The 18,651-nt window shown below is 67.9% G+C and overlaps 3 protein-coding genes across 8 annotated transcripts; 1 reads left to right on the top strand and 2 right to left on the bottom strand.

The window, feature by feature from the left end:
* Window positions 1-2,071: 2,071 nt before the first annotated feature.
* On the bottom strand, window positions 2,072-5,974 carry RFNG (RFNG O-fucosylpeptide 3-beta-N-acetylglucosaminyltransferase). Its single transcript, XM_044247187.1, has 8 exons — window positions 5,677-5,974; window positions 5,130-5,178; window positions 4,519-4,621; window positions 4,231-4,384; window positions 3,917-4,005; window positions 3,651-3,816; window positions 3,110-3,192; window positions 2,072-3,023 (listed from the first exon to the last, which is right to left on the bottom strand). Exons 1-8 carry the CDS (start codon window positions 5,962-5,964, stop codon window positions 2,942-2,944), a joined length of 1,014 nt encoding a protein of 337 aa, XP_044103122.1. The 5' UTR covers window positions 5,965-5,974; the 3' UTR covers window positions 2,072-2,941.
* Window positions 5,377-11,317, top strand: GPS1 (G protein pathway suppressor 1). 6 transcript variants are annotated; one of them, XM_044247184.1, is made up of 15 exons: window positions 6,087-6,149; window positions 6,458-6,542; window positions 7,015-7,107; window positions 7,692-7,873; window positions 8,384-8,548; window positions 8,634-8,769; window positions 8,875-8,952; window positions 9,106-9,166; window positions 9,553-9,638; window positions 9,870-9,964; window positions 10,081-10,186; window positions 10,255-10,335; window positions 10,422-10,559; window positions 10,646-10,780; window positions 10,869-11,317. In XM_044247184.1, the coding sequence occupies exons 3-15, from the start codon at window positions 7,030-7,032 to the stop codon at window positions 10,941-10,943; spliced, it is 1,416 nt and encodes a 471-aa protein (XP_044103119.1). In that variant the 5' UTR covers window positions 6,087-6,149; window positions 6,458-6,542; window positions 7,015-7,029; the 3' UTR covers window positions 10,944-11,317. The 6 variants fall into 6 exon arrangements, with proteins under 6 accessions (XP_044103120.1, XP_044103118.1, XP_044103116.1 ...); XM_044247185.1 differs by lacking the exons at window positions 6,087-6,149; window positions 6,458-6,542 and adding an exon at window positions 5,377-5,450; XM_044247183.1 differs by lacking the exon at window positions 6,458-6,542 and having other exon boundaries at window positions 6,080-6,149; window positions 9,109-9,166.
* A 407-nt stretch (window positions 11,318-11,724) lies between these two features.
* On the bottom strand, window positions 11,725-17,640 carry DUS1L (dihydrouridine synthase 1 like). Its single transcript, XM_044247186.1, has 14 exons — window positions 17,223-17,640; window positions 16,339-16,585; window positions 15,746-15,854; window positions 15,250-15,300; window positions 14,823-14,935; window positions 14,255-14,337; window positions 13,995-14,098; window positions 13,659-13,803; window positions 13,422-13,518; window positions 13,251-13,339; window positions 12,726-12,871; window positions 12,413-12,450; window positions 12,061-12,136; window positions 11,725-11,949 (listed from the first exon to the last, which is right to left on the bottom strand). The coding sequence occupies exons 2-14, from the start codon at window positions 16,573-16,575 to the stop codon at window positions 11,810-11,812; spliced, it is 1,428 nt and encodes a 475-aa protein (XP_044103121.1). The 5' UTR covers window positions 16,576-16,585; window positions 17,223-17,640; the 3' UTR covers window positions 11,725-11,809.
* Window positions 17,641-18,651: the final 1,011 nt, after the last annotated feature.

The raw sequence follows: 18,651 nt of genomic DNA, 5'->3' as shown, positions 1-18,651 counted from the left end.
AAAACAAATGTTAGATGGAGGTCCAGGGATGCACAATTGAATTTTTAAACTTAATTTACAAAATTTTAACTTTTCCTGATGCTTCATCTACTGCACGTCCATTGTATGACATACTTTGTTATGTGTAAAATGCCATAAAGGAGAAAGAAAAAAATCCATTTTACCGGTTTTTGCATTTTTCAGAGACAACTAAACATTTTGGCGTTTCTTTCCAGGCTTTTGTCCTCCCTGAAAAATGAAGGCACCAGCTGGTCTGGCAGACCACGCCGCTCGCCGCTTTGGAAGCCGGCCAGTCCCCCCATCCCTTGGAGGCCGCTGGGGGTCCAGGGACAACTGTTCCTCCTGACCCAGCGAGGGGGTCTTAGTCTCTGAGGAGGCCCAGCCTAGCGCTCCAGCTAGCTGGTGGGCCGATTGGGCCAATCCAATGCTGTGCTGGGTCTATGCTCTGTGCGCACAGGACACAGGGGAGGCAGAGACCTGAGCGGCCTGCGGTCTGGGAGTTTGGGCTAGTGTCCCGGTCTTGGGGACGGCATGCTCTATGTCCGGGGGTCTTAGGGGGTGTTCCGAGGAGGGACAATGCTTGGTGACCTGCTGCAAGCTCCCTCCTGAGTGACGGGGGTCCCATGCGAACTTGCTGCTTCGGGGGCTAAGGGCACCCCTCTCCCAGGACCCCAACTGGCATCTCCCACCCCCTGGACTTCTGGAGCCCATGTCTACCCGTCCTCAGGCTCCGTTCCCACTCTGAGGCTTGGGCCGCCGCCTGGTGCCCGTCTCGCCCTCCACCCTGATGGCCCCCCGCAGCTCCAAGCTCGCCCGGTCCACCTGTCTGCCGTGGTGTGCGGCTGGGGTCGCGGGATCCTCTCCCCAGGAGCCCCGAGCAGTGCGCCCGTGCACCTGGGGACGGACGTTTGAAGCAAAATGGGAAACCGCCTGTCGGAAAATTTCATAACCCGAGTCCAGCAACACAAATGGGCTGTGCTGGGGCCACTAACGAGAAAAGCCTCAAGACCCGAGTGAGTGGACGTGAACTCAGACCCGAGCCAGAGCGGGAAGAAACAAATCCAAGCCTGGAGGAAGGTTTGGAGAGCAGAGTGTCCAGCTCGGACTTGGTGGCGTCTGAACGGTGAGCGGTGTAGACAGAGCAGAGGTAGAGGGGGCACGATTCTCCACGGCAGACACGTCCCCCGCGGGCACGGCGCGGCCTAGGCTGAGGCGAGGGTGTAACGGAGGCTGAGGAAGGGGCAGAAGGAGCCCCACCTGCCGCGGACGGAGCCTCACGCACACCCACACGCCGCGGCCTGCGGACCACCCGGCGAGGCGCTGACACGGGGCCGAGATCTCGTGCCGGTTTCCCCCGTGGATCCCTCCCTGGTTGCCGTGACAGAACGTGAGGTTTCAGACTTGCTGGAATTCGCCACTCCCTGCGTTTGCCTGGACCCCAGTGCTCCTCCTTCGGCCCCGACGGTGCTCAGTCTGGGGCTCCTCCCGGGACTGTGGGCAGCCTTGGGGCCTGGAACCCGTAATGCTGGACTCCCAGTGACCTCCGGACGTGTCTTCCTCCTGGCGGAGCACCGTCGAACTGTGCGCAGACAGCAGTCCGAGGACTCCGGGCTGCTGTCTGGGTGCTCCCTGCCTGCCCTGCGCACCTGCATTGGCACCTCCATGGCTCCCTCACCTGCGGCCCTGCACACACACACGTGTGCATGTTCACGCACGGCCCGCACACGCTCATGCACGGCCCTGCACACACGCACATCCACACTCACGTACAGCCCTGCACCCCCCTGCACACACACACTAGTTGTCCCGCAGTGTGCTGAGGAAGCAGGCGAGACGGAAGACTAGCCTCCGGGGCCAGGTTTGCGGTGGGTCCATCGTTCCCTGCAGGAACCGCAGCCCAGCCCCCGCTGTGCGCTTGGGACCCCACGGGAGAGCCCCACGGGCAGTTAAGGCTTGGCAAGCAGGGCTCTGGGGGGCGCAGAGTTGCCTGGAGAAACCCTTCCTGGGCCAGCAGCTGGAGGCCTGTCAGCTCAGCTGCCAGGCCGGTCCATTAAGCCAACCAGCCAGAGAATAACAATCACCCCTTTATTCACTTTCAGCAACAGCGCAGCCAGGACCCAGGGCAAAAGTGCCGAGTTCCCTCATTCCGCTCTCTCTTCCACAGAAAGGCACAGTTAAGGCGGGTCGGCTGCAGAGGTGGGGGCACCGCCCTGCAGGGGGAGCCCGGAACAGAAGGGCCCTGCTGCTTTCTGGACTTGGGGCAGGGGGCGAGGTCAGGGAGGAAAAGCATGGAGTGGTGGGTCGGAGTGGAGAGATATGAAGGCCTTGGCTGAAGGGACCCCGTGAGGCGGCCTCCAGGTGGCGATGCCCGGGGCAAAAGTAAGCTGGGTTCTGAACCCGCTGGCCGGAGGCCTTACTGCAGCGCCTTCAGAGACCAGCCAGGTGGGGGGAGTGCGGCTCCCCGCTCCAGGCCTGCTGGTGCAGCCTCCGTGCCCACTGATGGCCTGCCAATGGAGCCCACGCATGACCCTGGCCTGGAGCCCACTCAGGGAGCCTAGTCTGCCCGGAAACCCCTCTCCAGCAGGGTGAGGAGGGCAGGATGGGGCCCTGGGAGCAGAAGCCAGCCTCCTCCCAGGCCGCTAGGTCCCAGGGTAGACACCTTTGCTGCGGGAGCACACCTCGGGGGCTGCGCTGGGAGGAGAACCCACATTTCCCCTCCCACCCTCTGCGGCAGCCGGCACATGCACAGCCTGGACCCCTGGTGCGGGGGCAGGCTGCTCACCCAGAGAGCTTGGTCACCTGGCCCACCAGGGGCTCTGGGGGAGTGCTCTGGGGGAAGCCTGCAGCACCCCATCTCCCTGGACGTGGCTGTGGCCAGCTAAGAGAGCCAAGGGTAGAAAGGGTCAGCAATGGTCCTGCTCCCTGGGTTGGGAGTCCAGGGTCACCGAGCAACGAGGTCACTCTGCTTGTGCATAGGACACCAATCCGTGTCTGGGTAGAGAAGGCAGTGGACAGACTTGAACCTGGGAAGGAAATGCGGAGGTCAGGCCTACCGGGATGTAGGTGTTGTGGGGGGAAGCGCCAGAGGCCCTCCTCACCGCCCACTTACCGTGTGGGGTCCTGCTGGAGGCTGAAGCCTCCCACGTTCACCACATTATGTGGGTTCTCTGGACCCCCGTAGCTCAAGGTGACCTGAGCGGGGGCGGGGAGGGAGAGAAGACAAGTCACTCCCAGGATCAGCTCTCCCCCATACCCTCTTCTGGCCTCTGGAGTCAAACCAGGAGAGGCTGCTGTGCCTCTGGCTCCCCGTGGCCCTCCACGGCAGGACTGCCCCCCATCCCAGGGCACCCAGGGCATGACCTCCAGGGTAGGTGGAGGGCCCACACAGGCCAAGTCTGGGCCCACCCCCCACTCTCCCCGCCCAGGGCAGGACCGTCCCCCTCCATCTGGGGCATCCAGGCAGGCCCCTCCCAAAGGAGCCCCTGTACCCAGGCCCCGGGATCCCAGCAGGCCAAGCACTCGGTGTGCAGTAAGTTCGCTGCGGGGCTGGGAACGCTTCCCTGAGCCCTGGTGATGGGCCTGAGATCCAGGGCAAGGGCCAGGCACCTCGGGGGGCAGGCGGGGGGTGAGGCCCGGGAGCTGGGCTGTACCTGCCGCAGCACGGCGTCGGGCGGCAGCCTCCGCAGGTCCTCCAGGTGGGAGTGGAAGAGCGTGCTCGGCAGCAGGCGCGCGCCCAGCAGCCCCTCCACGATGTAGCCTACGGTGCAGTCATCCGGCAGCCGCGCCCGCTCGGCGGTGCTGATGAAGCTGCCCAGGCTGGTGGGGGGCCCGGGCCAGCCGGTCAGGGCCTCCTCCGTCCTCAGCGCCACCATGCCCGCCGCCGCGGCCCCCCACACCCCCCACGCCCCGCCCTCACCTGGCCCAGGGGCTCATCTTCAGAGCGAGGCCTCTGCTCAGGCAGAAGCCGGCTCCGCCCGTCGCGAACCAGAACTTGACGGTGGTCACCTGAGGAGGAGAGAAACGCCAGGCCGGGCGGTGTCCTCAGCTGCTCTCCAAACAAAGGGCAGGGGGGCCCCCGGACGCAAGGGAGGGGCTGCCCAGGGGCCCAGCTCCTCCCACAGCACCTCCTGAAGGGCCCGCACCCCCCCGCATGGGCCAGATTCGCCGCCCTGCCGCCCTTCCCCAGCGGGGTCCCCGCGCGCTCAACCGCGCTCCCGGCCCAGCACTCACGGTGCCCCCTCCCTGGACCCTCTCGGCGGCCTCGATGGGGTGGTCCAGGCTGGGCCGGCCCAGGTAGACGTCCTGGCTGGGCGAGAAGGTGGAGAGCAGCCGCAGCAGGCCTCTGGGGTTCACGTAGTTGTCGTCGTCCACGTGGCAGAACCACCTGGGAGCAGCGAGAGGTTCTCTGGCGTGGGGGGCTGGTGCCGCTGGGGCCTCCCCTGCTGGCTCCCGAGCGCGGGTGGGCCCGGCCTCAGCCCTGGGCTCTCCCGGGGGCACTGGAGCAAGGCCACCACATACTTGCGTCCGGACTCGATGAACTTGTCGTACTCCACGGCCATCTTGCAGCACAGGGCCTGGCGGGTGTGCACGGCTGAGCAGTTGGTGTTGATGACGTGGCTGCCTGTCGGGCGCGGGAAACGGGGGAGGCGTGAGGGCCAGCCCACCGCATGGTGATCAGGGCAAAACGGGGCTGCGCAGCGGGCAGGGCCACCTCACCCTGCTTGAAGCCCCCAGGCCAGGTCCAACCGTGCAGCCCTGGCCGGCTGCTGACCCACCGGGCCTAGACCGGTGACAACCATCTGCACCACTGTGAGCGCAAAGCCGCCCCAGGTTGAGGACGGGAGCTGTCAGGAAACAGTGGCCTCTGCTGGAGGGTCTTGGGGACCGTTTGGGGACTGTGGCTCGGGCCCGAGGCCCTGGGATGCTGGCCAGCGCTGGGGGAGGCAGAGCCTGGCCTGTGTGTGTAGGGGGCCTGGATGCTGGCCCTGCTCTCCACCAGCTGTGTGACCCTGGGCAAGCGACGCCCCCCACCCTGCCCCAGACCTCTGTACACAGCAGGGAGACGGGTGTCACCACACCAGAGGATCCATGAGGGGGCCCGGTGCGCGCAGGCTGGGGAGTGCGCTCACCTGCCCGGAGTTGCAGTTCAGGGTCATCCCCGTCCGTGAAGATGAAGGTCTGGGGAGAGACAACCTGTGAGGCCCCAGGGGGACCCGAATGGAGCTGCAGAGATGCCCCTGGGTGAGCCTGGGCTTCGGAGATGGAGCTTCAGGATGAGAAGAGGGTGCCCAGGTCGGGCCTGGACGCTGGGGTTGGGACGGGGGTGGGGGTGGGGTGTGGTTTTGGCCTGCTGCTGTCTCCAGTGTCTCCTGCTGCGGTTGGGGCCTGGCCTGCTCTCACAGGACGTCTGTGGGGTCTTGGTCCAGTGTCAGCTGAGAGAACCCACCCAGGTGGGAGGGCGGCCGTGCTTGGGTCCCCACAGACTCAGAGTGAGGGTCTGGCCATCACTCTGGGGACACAGCAGTGGACAGAGGGTCCCGGGGATGGGGTCTCCGGGGCAGCCCTTGCGGGGACAGGGGTGTAGGGGGCGCGGACGGTTGCGGTCCGGGGTCGGAATCCGGGCTGTGGGATCCGGGAATGGGGTGCCGCGATGGGCGATCCCGGGGCGAGGCCCACCTGCTGGCGGGCCCGGGAGATCCAGGTGCTCAGCAGCAGCCCCAGGCGTGGCCCGTGGTTCTTCTGGGTGGTCTTGACAGCGATGAAGACGTCGTCCGGCCGCAGGCGGGGGACGGAGGCGGGTCGGGCTGGGGACCCCCGCCGGCCGGGGCTCGGACTGGGAGCCCTGGCAGGGGCGGGGGCCGGCGCCGGTACGCGGGGCAGTGGCAGGGGCAGCAGCAGTAGCGCGGCCAGGGCCGCGGCCAGCGCGAGGCAGGCCCGGCACAGCGCCCCCCGCGCGCGGCTCATGCGGCCGCGGGACCCGCGGGCACCGCCCGGGCCCAGGCCGCGCAGCGGCCCCTTTAAGAGCCGCCCCGCCCGCCGCGACCCGGATGCGCTGCCCCGGAAGTAGACGGCGCTGCCCCGGAAGTGGACGGCGCACCGCGGCGGGGTGGGTGAAGATGCCGCTGCCGGTTCAGGTGTTTAACCTGCAGGTAACGAGCCGCGGCCGGCGACCCCAACGCGCCCTCCCGCACCGCTGCCCCCGCCCCCCCACCCCCGTCGCCGCCGGGCCGGGGCCGGGCCCCCGCGCGGCCTCCCCTCCCCGCCGCCCTGCGGCCTCGCGCAGGGGCCCCGCCGTGGGCCCGGCAGCCCGGCCCGGCGCTAACGCTCTCTCCCTTCGGCCGCAGGCCGGCTGTGTGTCAGGGTCGGGGGGTGCAGAGAGTCAGGACAGGATGAGGGGTAGCCCGGCCCGCGGCTCGGCCTCCTCGTCCGTGACCGATCTGTGCCGCGCCCCTCACAGCAGTAGGTCAGACCTCTTCCTGCCGGGCACGGCCGGGGACTTCAGCCTGAGCGCCAGCCTGTCGGCCTGTTCGCTGCTTCACGAGGTACCGTCCAGGACCGGGGGCCCAGGAGCGAGCGAGCGCGGGAGGGGGGCGCGCCCCCACCCGCCGGCCGAGCCAGCCGGCGCAGGACGCGCGCCCCAGGACACTGTTCCGCCGCTGCCCGGGGCCCTCCGCCCTCGCTGCCGGGCGCTGCTTGAGGCCCGGAGAGGCAGCGTCAGGACGGTGGCTGCGGCCGTGAAGGGACCGCAGGGGCAAACCCCCCCGCCCCCCGCGCCGCTGCCGCGGTGGAGAGGGCGCCAGGGCTCTCGCTCAGCGGCTGCAGGGCTTGCGAGGGGCGGCGCCGGACACGGGCTGGGGAAGGGTCAGGGACGGCCAGCGCCTCCGGACTGGGTCCCGGACAGGATCCTGCTGGGGACGTGGCACCGCAGGCAGAGCCCGACTCAGGGCACAGTGAGGGTTTCTTGCCCTTCCTGGTCAGTCCGGTTCGAGTGCCAAATGCCCTCTTGTGTTGCAGGGGGCCGTGGAGCCCATGCAGATCGATGTGGACCCCCAGGAGGACCCGCAGAATGCGTCCGATGTCAACTACGTGGTGGAGAACCCTACTCTGGTAAGGAACCCTGCCTGCGGTCCTAAGGCAGGCAGCAGAGGGCATGGGGTGTCAGTCCTGGGGCGGGGGGTAGGCAGGGCCCCCCACCCAAGCCATGTTTTTCTCTGACCCAGAAACCTCTAGGCTGTTAAGTTGCCCACTGGTCTTGGGGGGCGGTAGCCCAGCTGGAGACCGTGTGCCCCACTTCTCTTCATGGGGCAAGAGCCCACACGCGGCTCTCCTCAGACCCAGGACAGGTCTTTCTTGGCACCCAGCCTGCAGCACGGCCTCCTGACCGCTCTGCCTGGGGACTGGCAGTCCCGAGTCAGGCCCATCTGGCTCTGGCCATTTGCCCCCTCAGCGCCCCAGGCAGAGCTCTACCCTGGAGGCCCCCGCCCTGGCTCACGCCAGGTGGCCTTTGCCAGCACTGGAGAGCCGTCTGGCTGGCGCCCGAACACCTCGTCATTCTTGCCATGGGTGTAGGGCTTCTCGGATACCGCAGAAGGGTCAGTGTCTGGGTCCTGCTCCTGGCTCACCCGCCAGGACTTGGGATCTGGGGTCCCGCCTTGCCCAGCCTCCGTCCACTCCCGCCTCCCCGACTTCAGGATCTGGAGCAGTACGCGGCCAGCTACAGTGGGCTGATGCGCATCGAGCGGCTGCAGTTCATTGCCGATCACTGCCCCCCGCTGCGGGCGGAAGCCCTGAAGATGGCCCTGTCCTTTGTGCAGAGGACCTTCAATGTGGACATGTATGAAGAGATTCACCGCAAGCTCTCGGAGGCCACCAGGTGACACCCGGGGCTTGGCCAGAGGAGACAGGGCCCTTGGTGGGAGCAGACTCCAGGGACTGGGCGTGGTGTGTCCCCTTGGGTCTGGCCTGGGCAGGGCCTTCCTGTGCTCCTGACGCCCGACACCGTCCCCGTGTGGGCACTTAATAGCGTCCCTGCCTCCGTGTGGGGACATGGCCTTCTTTGTTGAAGCCAGGCGGGGCGATAAATGACAAAACAGGCCAGGTTCTCAGTCGCCCTGTCGTGGGGCTCTCTGCGCCGCCCTGGCCTTTCTCTGCATGCGCAGGGCGCATAGACGTCCTGGCGGGAAGCGGGGCTCCTGGAGACGGCACCTTGCTCTCCTCTGCGCATGGCTGCACGCATGCACCTTCTCTTGGCGGGCGAGCGCTCCAGGCTGTGGGCCCGTGTTCCTGTGCTGCCTGGGTGCTCCCTCGGCAGGGCCTGGGCAGGGGCCCTCGGGGGCCCCGCCCTGCCTGCACCTCGGCCCCTGACGGCTGAGCACTCCCTCAGGGAGCTGCAGAACGCGCCGGACACCATCCCCGAGAGTGGCGTGGAGCCGCCGCCCCTCGACACAGCCTGGGTGGAGGCCACTCGGAAGAAGGCTCTGCTGAAGCTGGAGAAGCTGGACACGGACCTCAAGAACTACAAGGGCAACTCCATCAAGGAGAGCATCAGGTGCTGCTCTCGGGAGGCCGGAAGGGTGGCGGCCGGCAAGGCCCGTGTGGCCCTGGGCCAGGTCCGCTCACGTCTGGCCCTACAGGCGCGGCCACGACGACCTGGGTGACCACTATCTGGACTGTGGGGACCTGAGCAACGCCCTCAAGTGTTACTCTCGGGCCCGGGATTACTGCACCAGCGCCAAGCACGTCATCAACATGTGCCTCAACGTCATCAAGGTGGGCCCTGCCTGGGGGGGGTGGGCGGCCCTAAGGGCTGCGGGGCAGTGCCCCCCTGAGCCAGGAGGGGGCGCCCCAGCTGAGCCCACCCCACCTGCCTGCCAGGTGAGCGTCTACCTGCAGAACTGGTCTCACGTGCTGAGCTACGTGAGCAAGGCCGAGTCCACCCCGGAGATCGCCGAGGTAACGGCGGCGTCCCCACTCTGTCCTCGGACCGCTGCGCCCCGGTGGGCGGGGCCCTCCCCAGACTGCCCTTGCCCCTCAGGCTGGGGCAGGGCCCAGGAAAGGACCAGGGTGTGGAGGCTGGTGGCTGACGTGTCCCACTTTCCCCTGCAGCAGCGTGGGGAGCGGGACAGCCAGACCCAAGCAATCCTCACCAAGCTCAAGTGTGCCGCCGGTGAGGGCTTTGGGCCGGGAGACGCCACCGCGGAGCCCAGCGCTGGGGTGGCGTGTGCGGGTCTGATGTCCGTTCTCACTGCCAGGGGGGGGGTCCTCATCGCAGCTGAAGAAACGTCCGAGCCGCCCCAGGGGTGCCTGCCAGGCCACGGACCTGGGCGGGGAGGCCAGGGCAAGGCCAGTGGTCAGGGACGGAGCTGTGGCTAGCAGGTGGGCCTGGGGCTCCTTCGTAGGAGTCCCCGCCGCTGCTACGCACGCCTTCTCCAGGCCAGGCTCATGGGTGTGGCCACGTTTGACCAGAGTCCCTGTCCTTGACCCTGGGATGCAGCTGGGGTGGGGGAGGCAAGGGCGCCGGGCTTCATTCTGCCCCCCCCCCCCCACCGGCAGGCCTGGCCGAGCTGGCCGCGCGCAAGTACAAGCAGGCCGCCAAGTGCTTCCTGCTGGCCTCATTCGATCACTGCGATTTCCCTGAGGTGAGGGACCGAGGCCTTGTGGGGACGCGCTCTTGCTGGGACTCCGGAAGCAGGGGGAGGACTCATGGGTTACGCTCTTTATTGAGGGGATGCCCCGCTGCATGTTGTTCAGGTGGGGGATAGGTGGTGCGTGGGGCAGCAGTGACCCAGCCTCGTGTCTGTTTTCTCCTTGGATTCTGTCTTGACTGTCAGTGACCCCAGGTGTCTGGTCCCAACTCTTCTTGCCCTTAGCTGCTTTCTCCCAGCAACGTGGCTGTCTATGGTGGCCTGTGTGCCTTGGCCACTTTTGACCGGCAGGAGCTGCAGCGCAACGTCATCTCCAGCAGGTGGGTGGGGGGTGGGGTGCCGGGCAGGCCTGTGGGGGGGCTCGGACCCTCGGCCGTTGGCACAGGTGCCCATCAGGGCAGGTGCAGGGCCGGCTCTGAGGGCCGTGCGTCTGCAGCTCCTTCAAGCTGTTCCTGGAGCTGGAGCCACAGGTTCGCGACATCATCTTCAAATTCTACGAGTCCAAGTACGCCTCGTGCCTGAAGATGCTGGATGAGATGAAGGTGAGGGACCGGCCAGCTGGGGGGCGGGGGCCGGGGAGCAGCAGTGCCTGAGCGGGTCCCCTCACCAGGACAACCTGCTCTTGGACATGTACCTGGCCCCCCACGTCAGGACGCTGTACACCCAGATCCGCAACCGCGCCCTCATCCAGGTAGACGTGGGGGTGCGGAGGCTGAGGTGGGGCGCTGCGGGCGGGCTCGGGCGTCCCCAGCGGCTGACTCGGCCTCGGCCCCGCAGTACTTCAGCCCCTATGTGTCGGCGGACATGCACAAGATGGCCGCGGCCTTCAACACCACCGTGGCGGCGCTGGAGGACGAGCTGACACAGCTCATCCTGGAGGGGCTCATCAACGCCCGCATCGACTCCCACAGCAAGGTGGCTGGCCCAGGGCCAAGGCCGTGGGTGCAGGGAGGGCCCCTGGGCTGTGGGGAGCACGGCTGAACCCCATCCCTCCGCCGCAGATCCTGTACGCCCGGGACGTGGACCAGCGCAGCACGACCTTCGAGAAGTCCCTGCTGATGGGGAAGGAGTTCCAGAGACGCGCCAAAGCCATGATCCTGCGGGCGGCTGTGCTGCGCAACCAGATTCACGTCAAGGTGAGGGCAGGGGCAGCCCCCGCGCGGACGAGCGGCAGGGTGGGCACACACACGTCCCCTGGGCTGAGCAGCCCCGTCTCCACCCCAGTCCCCTCCCCGAGAAGGGAGCCAGGGGGAGCTGACGCCGGCCAACAGCCAGTCCCGAATGAGCACCAACATGTGAGGGCGCCCGCTGGCCTCCAGGACCGGCTTGTGCCCTGCCCGCTCCCACCCACGGCCTCGACACACAGGCTCCCACAGCTCACCTGCTACTTGTGGAGGGGCCTGTGTACCCCCTGGCCCCTGCTATTCAGGGAGCCCTGCCGGGGCATCCAGGCCCGGCTTCTCGTGTTCCCTCACCCCTGCTGTGCCCTGGTGAGGCGCGCTGCTGCTGCTCAAGGCCCTTCCCGGAAAGAGAGACCGGCAGGGCTCACCCGTGTGACTTCCTGGTGTGTCCCTCCCCCGCCCCCCCGCAGCACTGCCTCCCAGCCCCCTTGTTGTGTCATCGAGGGTGCAGGCGAGTTCAACGTCAGTCCATTAAAGGGCAGCCTCAGAACATTTCCCTGGTGCCATTCCTTTCTGCTAAGAGTGCTTCCGAGGCCTGTCTCCATGAGGTCAGGCTTTGGGGTCAGGGCTCCCCACCCATTACACGGGCCGGGCGGCGGGGAGGGGGCTGAGGCCAGCCCACGCCCCCTCCTTTAGGGGTTTCCCAAGGCAGCGGCTCCGCCCTCCCAGCCTCGCATCCAGGTCTCGCGGGCCGGGGGTCTGCTCACGCTGTCTCTGGTTCTCTGCATCGTTTCAGAGATGCACGTTTATTGTTCACTTCTGAACACACGCGTTGCAGGGAGGGGGCAGGTCCAGCCTGGGCGCCTGCTCCCCAGTGCAGCATTTCTGGGCTCCTGGCATCGGCTGAGGGGAGACCAGCTCTTCCTTCCGCGCTGAGTAGCGGGAGGCTCCCTGAGTAAAGGCATTTCCTTAAGTGGGACGCGTAGAGGTCGCAGCGGCAGTCCTGGGGCCTGGGGAGGCGCTGTGTCCGGCTCTGGCTGCCCCTCAGGCCAGGGCGCTGCCCACCACCTCAGGAAGGCCGCCTGGCTCCCCAGGTCCTGCTGGCTGGGGCTCCTGCAGCCTGGACGGGGCCCCCTTCCAAGCCAGAGACTTCTCCAGTTTGGTTTTAAAAAGCAATCCGTGACCTGGCGGCAGAGGAGGAGGAGGGCGGTGGGGCTCAGGAGGCTGAGGGTCCTACTGCCCGCTGGGGGCTGGGATTGGGGGTGGGGGGTGCGGGTGGCAGAGGCGCCCCTTACCTGGGCAGTCCGCGGCCTCTCTGAACGCTCGCTTCTTGCAGCAGCCCCGGCACAGGTTGAACACACACCTGTTGCCCTAGATGCGGGGAAGCCGGTGAGCCTGCGGCTGAGGCCCTCCACCTGAGCCAGCCCCCCAAAGCCCAGGGTCGGCCAGGAGCACCGGCGGGCTGCAGCCTGGCCCAGGGCCTGCCTTCCACACCACAATCGGCTGTCGTGAGGCGGGCAAACAGCCATCCTCCCTGGGGCTGCCCGCCACGTCCCTACGCCAGGTCCTGGGCAGTGTCAGCGGGGACCGCCCCGCCCACCACCCCCTGATGCTGAGCTCTGGCCCGGGCAGCACGGCCAGACTCACCTTCGGGTTTCCACACTGATCACACTTAGCGTATTTTGCTGAGAAAAGAACAGAAGCAGGTGTTGGTAAAGCCGGGGAGCCGGCCCAAGGCCGCAGCACAAGTGCCCCCACCATGTACTAGGTGCTTGCCACTAGAACCTTCTCCGGAGGGTGGCCCCAAAGCCCATCCCCACCTCCAAGCAGCAGCCAGGGGAGCAGGGGGCAGGCCGGGCCGAGGTCACTCACCATGGCAGCCTGGCTCCCAGCAGGCCCTTGCCACTGCACTCCCCCTACCCTGGGGAGCAGCCCCTGGGGCCCCACAGGAACTGCTTACGCTTCAGCGAGGGGTCGAAGGTCTTGTGGGGGTTCCTCAGCTGCTTCTTCTGCTTGTTCTTGGACAGGACGTCTGTGCCGCCCTCCTCCTCCTCCAGGGCCCGCTTGCTGCGCGCACCCCCATTCTCCTTGCTCCCTTCCCTGGGCCTGGAAGGGAAGGGCAGCGGGCAGAGCTGGCCCCGTTGAGAGGTGACCCACCAGCCTGGGCCCTAGGACGTGTATAGCACCCCACAGCTCGGCTCCTGGGCTCCCGGGGCCGAGGCTGGGTCTGAGTGGCCCCAAATGACAGCCTAGCCATGGCCGCAGGGACCCAGGGGAAGCTCAGGGGTGCCTGCCACTTGCCCCCAGGACAAATCCACTGGGACCGCTTAAGACAATCACCTTAGGGGACAGCTGGCATCCCAAGACCTAGCCGAGCCCCCAGCACCCTCCATCAGGGCTGCAGAAGGCCCGACAGGCCCCGGTGCAGGGAGCGGGGTGCCCTCCTCCGTGTGTACCCCGGCCCGTGGGCTGGTGGGAAGCTCACCCTGGCCGCAGGTAGGGCTGGCAGATCCAGTGGAAGAAAGGCAAGCCGCCGGAGGGCTTCTCTCCCTCTTTCTGCCTGGATATATCCTCCTGCAGAAGCCCAGAGCAACCCAGGTCACAGAGCCCAGTCGCCCGCCTGGCCACCCCGCCCCCAGCCGGCCCTACCACCTGCCTGACACCGCAGCTTCAGCTCCCGGCTCACGGCCGCGGCAGCCTCCAGGGTCTTCACCTTGGCGAGCTCCTCCCGGAGCTGCTGATGCACCTGCAGCCTGAGACAAAGGCTCCGTCCCCAAGCCGCCCCCAGGTCGAGCCCCTGCCCGGCACGCAGACCCGACTCGGGAGCGAGCTCCCCTTACAACACCCGGTCAGGGTTCAGACCTGCCGGCATCTGCCTCGAGGAGCAACTCACGTGTGGTGCCACAGCTTGAAGAGATGCGCGCGGACGCAGGACAGGGGGCAGGGGTGCTGCCGCACAATGTCCAGGTACTCCTCGGCCAGCTCCCACACGGCAGGGCTGCGGCCCTCAAACAGGGCAGGGTTGTGTAGGTTGCCCTCTGGGGAGAATCGGGGGGAGGAGGGCTCAAGGCGGCAGGCGCTCACGACCCCGGAGGGGTGACCCCCACCATTCAGGCCACGCGCAGCCGAGGCCTGGGAGTGAGGCCAGCACGGGCCCTGGGCAACCCGATGGGGCCCAACCCCTCCGTGGCCCATCAGCTGTGGCCCATCGGCCACGGCCCTGCCTCACCTGCACTCATGACCCCCTGGACTCCTGTGTCCCGGATGCAGCGCTCCACGTCCCGCAGACACTGGATATTCCCGTTGGCAAATACAGGGATGGCCACTGCCTTCCTGTCGGGAGCAGGGGGGCAGACACTCAGTGGAGGAGAACCGCGTCCCTTTGTCCCCCATACCAGGCGCAGAGCTCCAGCCCCCACACTCCCTCTGACCCCCACCGCACGGCTCCCTGCCAGCTCGGGCAGCGCGGCCCCCTCCTCGCACACTCACCGCACGGCCTTGATGTGCTCCCAGGAGGCAGTGCCCGACAAGGGCCCCTTCTGCTCCTTGGTGCGCCCATGCACGGTCAGCAGCTAGAACACAGGCCTGGCTCTACTGTGCTGTGACCGCAGACCCCAAACCAACCCCTGGGCCTCACATGCCCAGTACCCTGGGCTGGAACCGGGGAGCTGATGCCTGTGGCTCCCGTGGCCCACGGATCCACCCGGCGTGCAGCAGCGAGGCGGCACCTTGTTCGAGGGCCGCTCCTCATGAAGTGGCAGCATGCCAGGTCCAAAGGTGTTGGGGGGGCACCAACCTGACTTTAAGGCTGGGGTCAGGTAGGGGGAGGGCAGCTGAGGCCTGGCCCCTCCCAGGACCAGCCTCCTCCTCAGGAACACGCAGCTCCCCCTCCCTCACCAGGCCTTGCCTCGTGGTCACCACGATTCTGGCCCTCCCTGGCGAGTCGGCGCCTCAAGGGAGCTCCTGGGGGCAAGGACCCCTCCCTACCTGGTTCAGGGTGCAGGGGACATGAGGCAGGGGAGTAGGGTGTGGACCTGCGAGCCCTCAGCCCCCTCACCTGGCAGCCAGCCTTCTCTAGCATCTGGGCATACTTCACGGTCTTGTCGATCTCCGGGAAGACTCGGATTTTGCACGTGACGGGCACAGCGAGTTTCTCGTGGGCCAGGAGAACTGGGGAAAGGAGAGCAGGCTTCTGACAAGCGTGCTGTTCGCCTCGGGCCGGCCGCGGGGCGCCCCGCCTCGCACCAGCTCCCGTCTGCCAAGACACTGCAGCGCCGGGCCGGGACCCCTGCCCCCAGCTCCCGCTGTCCGGTTCGCTGTCGGGTTCGAAGGGGAGTGGCTGGCGCGGGGCAGTGGTGTCCCCGCCCCTCCTGCAGCCGCAAGTGTGCGGTGGCCAGGACTCACCCGCCACGACCTTGGGGCTCCTTTACCAACCACGACCCAGCCTGATCCCCGCCCCCGGCCCCAGCACGCAGCCAACTCACTCATTCTCCGGAGCAGGTCCCACTCCTCCTGCAGGAAGGCGCCGTAGTGACCTGCGAAAGACCAGCACGGTCCTTGGCACCTGTTCTGCCACATCACACCTGGGGGCTGTGTGCCCAGCTGCTGGAGCTCAAGGGCTCGGAGTGGGACGCCCACCACGTCCGGCCAACCAGCAACCCCTCAGACTCAGCGAAGAACAATGTCTGTGCCCCAGGCCGGGGAGCGGTCCCAACGCCTTAACTATGCTGGGCGTACAGCAGCAGGGCCGGGGACGTTCATCCTCCCCAGGCACTAAAGGGGGCGACGAGCCTCAGGCCAGCAGAACCCCGTCACTCGAGGGAGGAGCAAAGACAGGACAGGGACGCCACCAGGAGCGGAGTGCAGGCCCTCCCCTGGTCGTGTCCACACCCTGGTCTGTAGGAGGGCCCCCTGTGGTTTAGGGCCTTGCTCCCCCCCCCCAAGGCAGTGCTCTGCACAGCGACCTGCGGCTGAACCCACCTCTTTTGGCTATCATCTGCGGGCAGCCCAAATTCAGGTCGATGGCGTCACAGTAATCCTGAGCCAGGAGAGCCGCCTGGACAAACACCTCCGGGTCATTGGCACAGAACTGGGAGACACAGGTGGTGGCGTGAGCCCTACACAAACCCTGGGACCGCAGCTCCCCGGCCCCACAGGACATTCAGGGTCCCCAGGGCCGCCTGCAGGATGGCATCCTGTGCTAACGTTCACGCGACGACACGGGCCCACACCGCGAGGAGGGGACGTCACAGACGCACGTCCGTCCCAACTGACACAACGCTGGCCTCCCGGACTTCAGGAGAGCAGAGTGTTCCTCCCCAGCGTCGGGGAATGAGCGCACAGGTGGCGCACACAGGCAGGTGAGGGGGAGGGGCTGCCAGTCTCCCACTGCACTCCCGGCCTCCCCTCACCCAGACTGAGCCGGCGCCCCGGGAAGGGGTCCATCTCTGGAAGACCAGCCCAGGAGCCCCGGGAAGCCCGGAGCTTCGCCAGAGCATGCCCGCCCCCCCGCCCCCGGAAGCTGGTTCTGGAAAGATGCGGCACCTGGTATTCCCGGCCAGGCCCCTGCCCACCTGCACAATGAGAGGCCGGTCCTCGGGGCACACCTCGCAGTACAGGTTCTCCTTCCGATAGTTGGCGTCACGGACGAAGACCTGGGCGTGCAGCATGGGGGTGTAGCAGAGCTGGGCCCCGTGCCGGCGGCTCAGCAGCCTCCAGGCCAGCTCACTCTGGTCCACCATGGGCGCCACCACGTGGCGGGCGCCCCCCAGGGTGCGGCTCCAGAACTCGAAGCCCTGCAGCTTTGGCATCGCCTCCACACTGAAAAGGGGGAGACCAAGGGTGGGCCACCGGGGCGGAGCGGCAGGGCAGCCTGAAGGCATCGGATGGAGCCCAGAGGACGCACAGCCCTCCTCGAGGCCGCTCCGGGGCGGCCTGACGGTGGCAGACAGACATCAGGGTCACCCCTGCCGCAGACCCAAGGCCATCGCCTCCGGGCACAGCGTCCCCACCCGCTCGCCAGTGAGCCAAAGAGCCAGGGAACGCGCTGTCCTCGTCCTGCCTCCCCCGGACACCTCGGTCAGGGAGGTCCAGGGAGGACGGCCCTGCCCACCTGCTCCGCACAGGGAACGCCTCAGCGCGCTCGCCGGCTCGTCGCACCGGTGCTGGCCGGACGCCCCCGCGGCAGCGGCCCTTCTCCATAGGCCGCTGCCTCCCCCAGCGGAACCCCGGGGGCAGCCCCCGCAGGGGCGCGCGACCCCGCGCACCGAGCTCCGCGGTCACGAAGCAGTCACCGGCCTGGCCACCGACCGAGCGCGCCGCTGGGGAGCCTGGCACTGCCCGACCGAGGTCCCACGGGGAGGTCCCCCGGGAAAGTGCCCGGCGCACGGGCGCGCGGGGCGCCGTCACCGTCGCTGCCGCCTCGCGCGGGCGCCCGCCGGACCCGCGGGACACCTACCTGCCCGGGCCCCTCCCGGACCGCCGGCGGGCCTCTGGGAGCCAGGGCGCGGCGGGGGCTCCCTCGGTGCCCGCAGGCCGCCACGCCGGGGCCGCCGCCCGGCCCAGGGCTCCGCGCCGGGGCCGCCGGAAGGTGCCTCCTCCAGGGCGGTCCGGGCGGCCCGCGGTGCGGCGCGAAACGCGTCCCCGGGAAACCGCGCCCGGTCGCCGAGGAGCCCCGCCCCGCGAGGTCGGAGGTCAGAGGCCGGAGGTTGACCGGGACCCGCCACAGCGCGGTTGGGCGGGGAAGGGAGACGCGCCGGCCGCGGGCACCGAGGCCCGGCTCGCCCGGCGCCCGCTTTCCACTCCGGGCTCCCGCTCCTGCCTCCCGAAAGGGCCGCAAGTCCCCCGCCTCGGCCGGGTGCTCAAAGGCCTCCGGGAGCCCCCGCAGGCCGGAAGTGCTGCCGTCCGCGGGGTCCCACCCCTGCACTTCCGGGGCCCGGCCGGGGTGCGCGCGCGGCTGACCCGCCTGAAACGGAGCGCGCACGCGCAGGGCGCTCCCCGCCGCGGGGGCTGGCGCAGGCGCAGCCGGGAGTTGGGGGGTGGTCGCGGCGGGAGCTGCGCGCGGGAGCCGCTGCGGTGCGGGCCTTTCCCCTGGCGGTTTTCGGAACCCGCTCGCTCCCGCGCAGGAGGCCGTGCGCGCCCTTCTCCGCCGCTAGCGAGGCGCCCGAAGCCCTGCCCGTGCCTGCCGCGCGAGCCGCGGACGGCCCGCGCCCGTGCTTTAATTCGCGGGCCCCTGCGCACGAACCCGACAGTGTGGAGGGACGGGGCCGGCGTTTCGTTCCGGCCTTGAATACGGCCGCGTCCCCGAAGGACGGGCGTTGGAGGAAGGACAGGTCCAGACCGGGAGACGCGTCAGCCCGCCCGAAACGACGAGCGCACCGAGCACTTCCGCCGGGTCCGCGGGGTGGGCCGCGCCGGGACGCAGCCGGTCAGGGCCGGGACGTGCTGGGAGCGCGACCTGCGCGGGCTGCGGACGCTCGGGGAGGGGCAGAGGCGCGAGCGTTCGGTCCTGGACCTAGGAGTGCTGATTCCGGGTGTACGGGACTGTTCTTCGCTTGGCTTCAACACGTTATTAAGAGGAAGGTCGTGCGGACGCCTGGGGGGCTCCTGGGTCGGGCGTCCACTCGTGGTTTCCGCTCGGCTGCGGGTGTCGGGTTCGCGGGATGGAGCCCCTTGTGGGGGTCTCCCCGGATTTTTTGCTCTCCTCTGCCCCTTCCCCCCACCTGCCCAGAATAAGGAAGTAAATTTATTAAAAACACAAAACAACCCCGAAATCAGTGCCATGCAGTTTTTAAAAATACAGTAACTAGAAAATTTAAAACTACCTACGTGGGTAGGATTTCTGGAACAGCAAATCGAGTTTTCCAAATGCCTTCCCTAAAAAGCAA

Source organism: Neovison vison, chromosome 5 (genome assembly GCF_020171115.1).
Source record: "Neovison vison isolate M4711 chromosome 5, ASM_NN_V1, whole genome shotgun sequence".
Taxonomy (NCBI): Eukaryota; Metazoa; Chordata; class Mammalia; order Carnivora; family Mustelidae; genus Neogale; species Neogale vison.
Note: the sequence above shows the minus strand (reverse complement) of the source record. Positions and strands in the feature narration are given on the sequence as shown.

What these genes read in the sequence shown, in the direction of transcription:
- RFNG (XM_044247187.1), bottom strand. Translation starts at nt 5,964, where the DNA reads ATGAGCCGCGCGCGGGGGGCGCTGTGCCGGGCCTGCCTCGCGCTGGCC. An exon ending in TGAACTGCAACTCCGGGCAG is followed by an intron (nt 4,622 to 5,129) that starts GTGAGCGCACTC and finishes CGCGCCCGACAG; the next exon opens with GCAGCCACGTCATCAACACC. An exon ending in GGGTCCAGGGAGGGGGCACC is followed by an intron (nt 4,006 to 4,230) that starts GTGAGTGCTGGG and finishes TCTCCTCCTCAG; the next exon opens with GTGACCACCGTCAAGTTCTG.
- GPS1 (XM_044247179.1), top strand. Translation starts at nt 6,390, where the DNA reads ATGAGGGGTAGCCCGGCCCGCGGCTCGGCCTCCTCGTCCGTGACCGAT. An exon ending in CCTGTTCGCTGCTTCACGAG is followed by an intron (nt 6,543 to 7,014) that starts GTACCGTCCAGG and finishes CTTGTGTTGCAG; the next exon opens with GGGGCCGTGGAGCCCATGCA. An exon ending in TGTGCCTCAACGTCATCAAG is followed by an intron (nt 8,770 to 8,874) that starts GTGGGCCCTGCC and finishes CCTGCCTGCCAG; the next exon opens with GTGAGCGTCTACCTGCAGAA.
- DUS1L (XM_044247186.1), bottom strand. Translation starts at nt 16,575, where the DNA reads ATGCCAAAGCTGCAGGGCTTCGAGTTCTGGAGCCGCACCCTGGGGGGC. An exon ending in TAGAGAAGGCTGGCTGCCAG is followed by an intron (nt 14,338 to 14,822) that starts GTGAGGGGGCTG and finishes CCTGTGTTCTAG; the next exon opens with CTGCTGACCGTGCATGGGCG. An exon ending in AGAGGCCGCGGACTGCCCAG is followed by an intron (nt 11,950 to 12,060) that starts GTAAGGGGCGCC and finishes CTCTGCCGCCAG; the next exon opens with GTCACGGATTGCTTTTTAAA.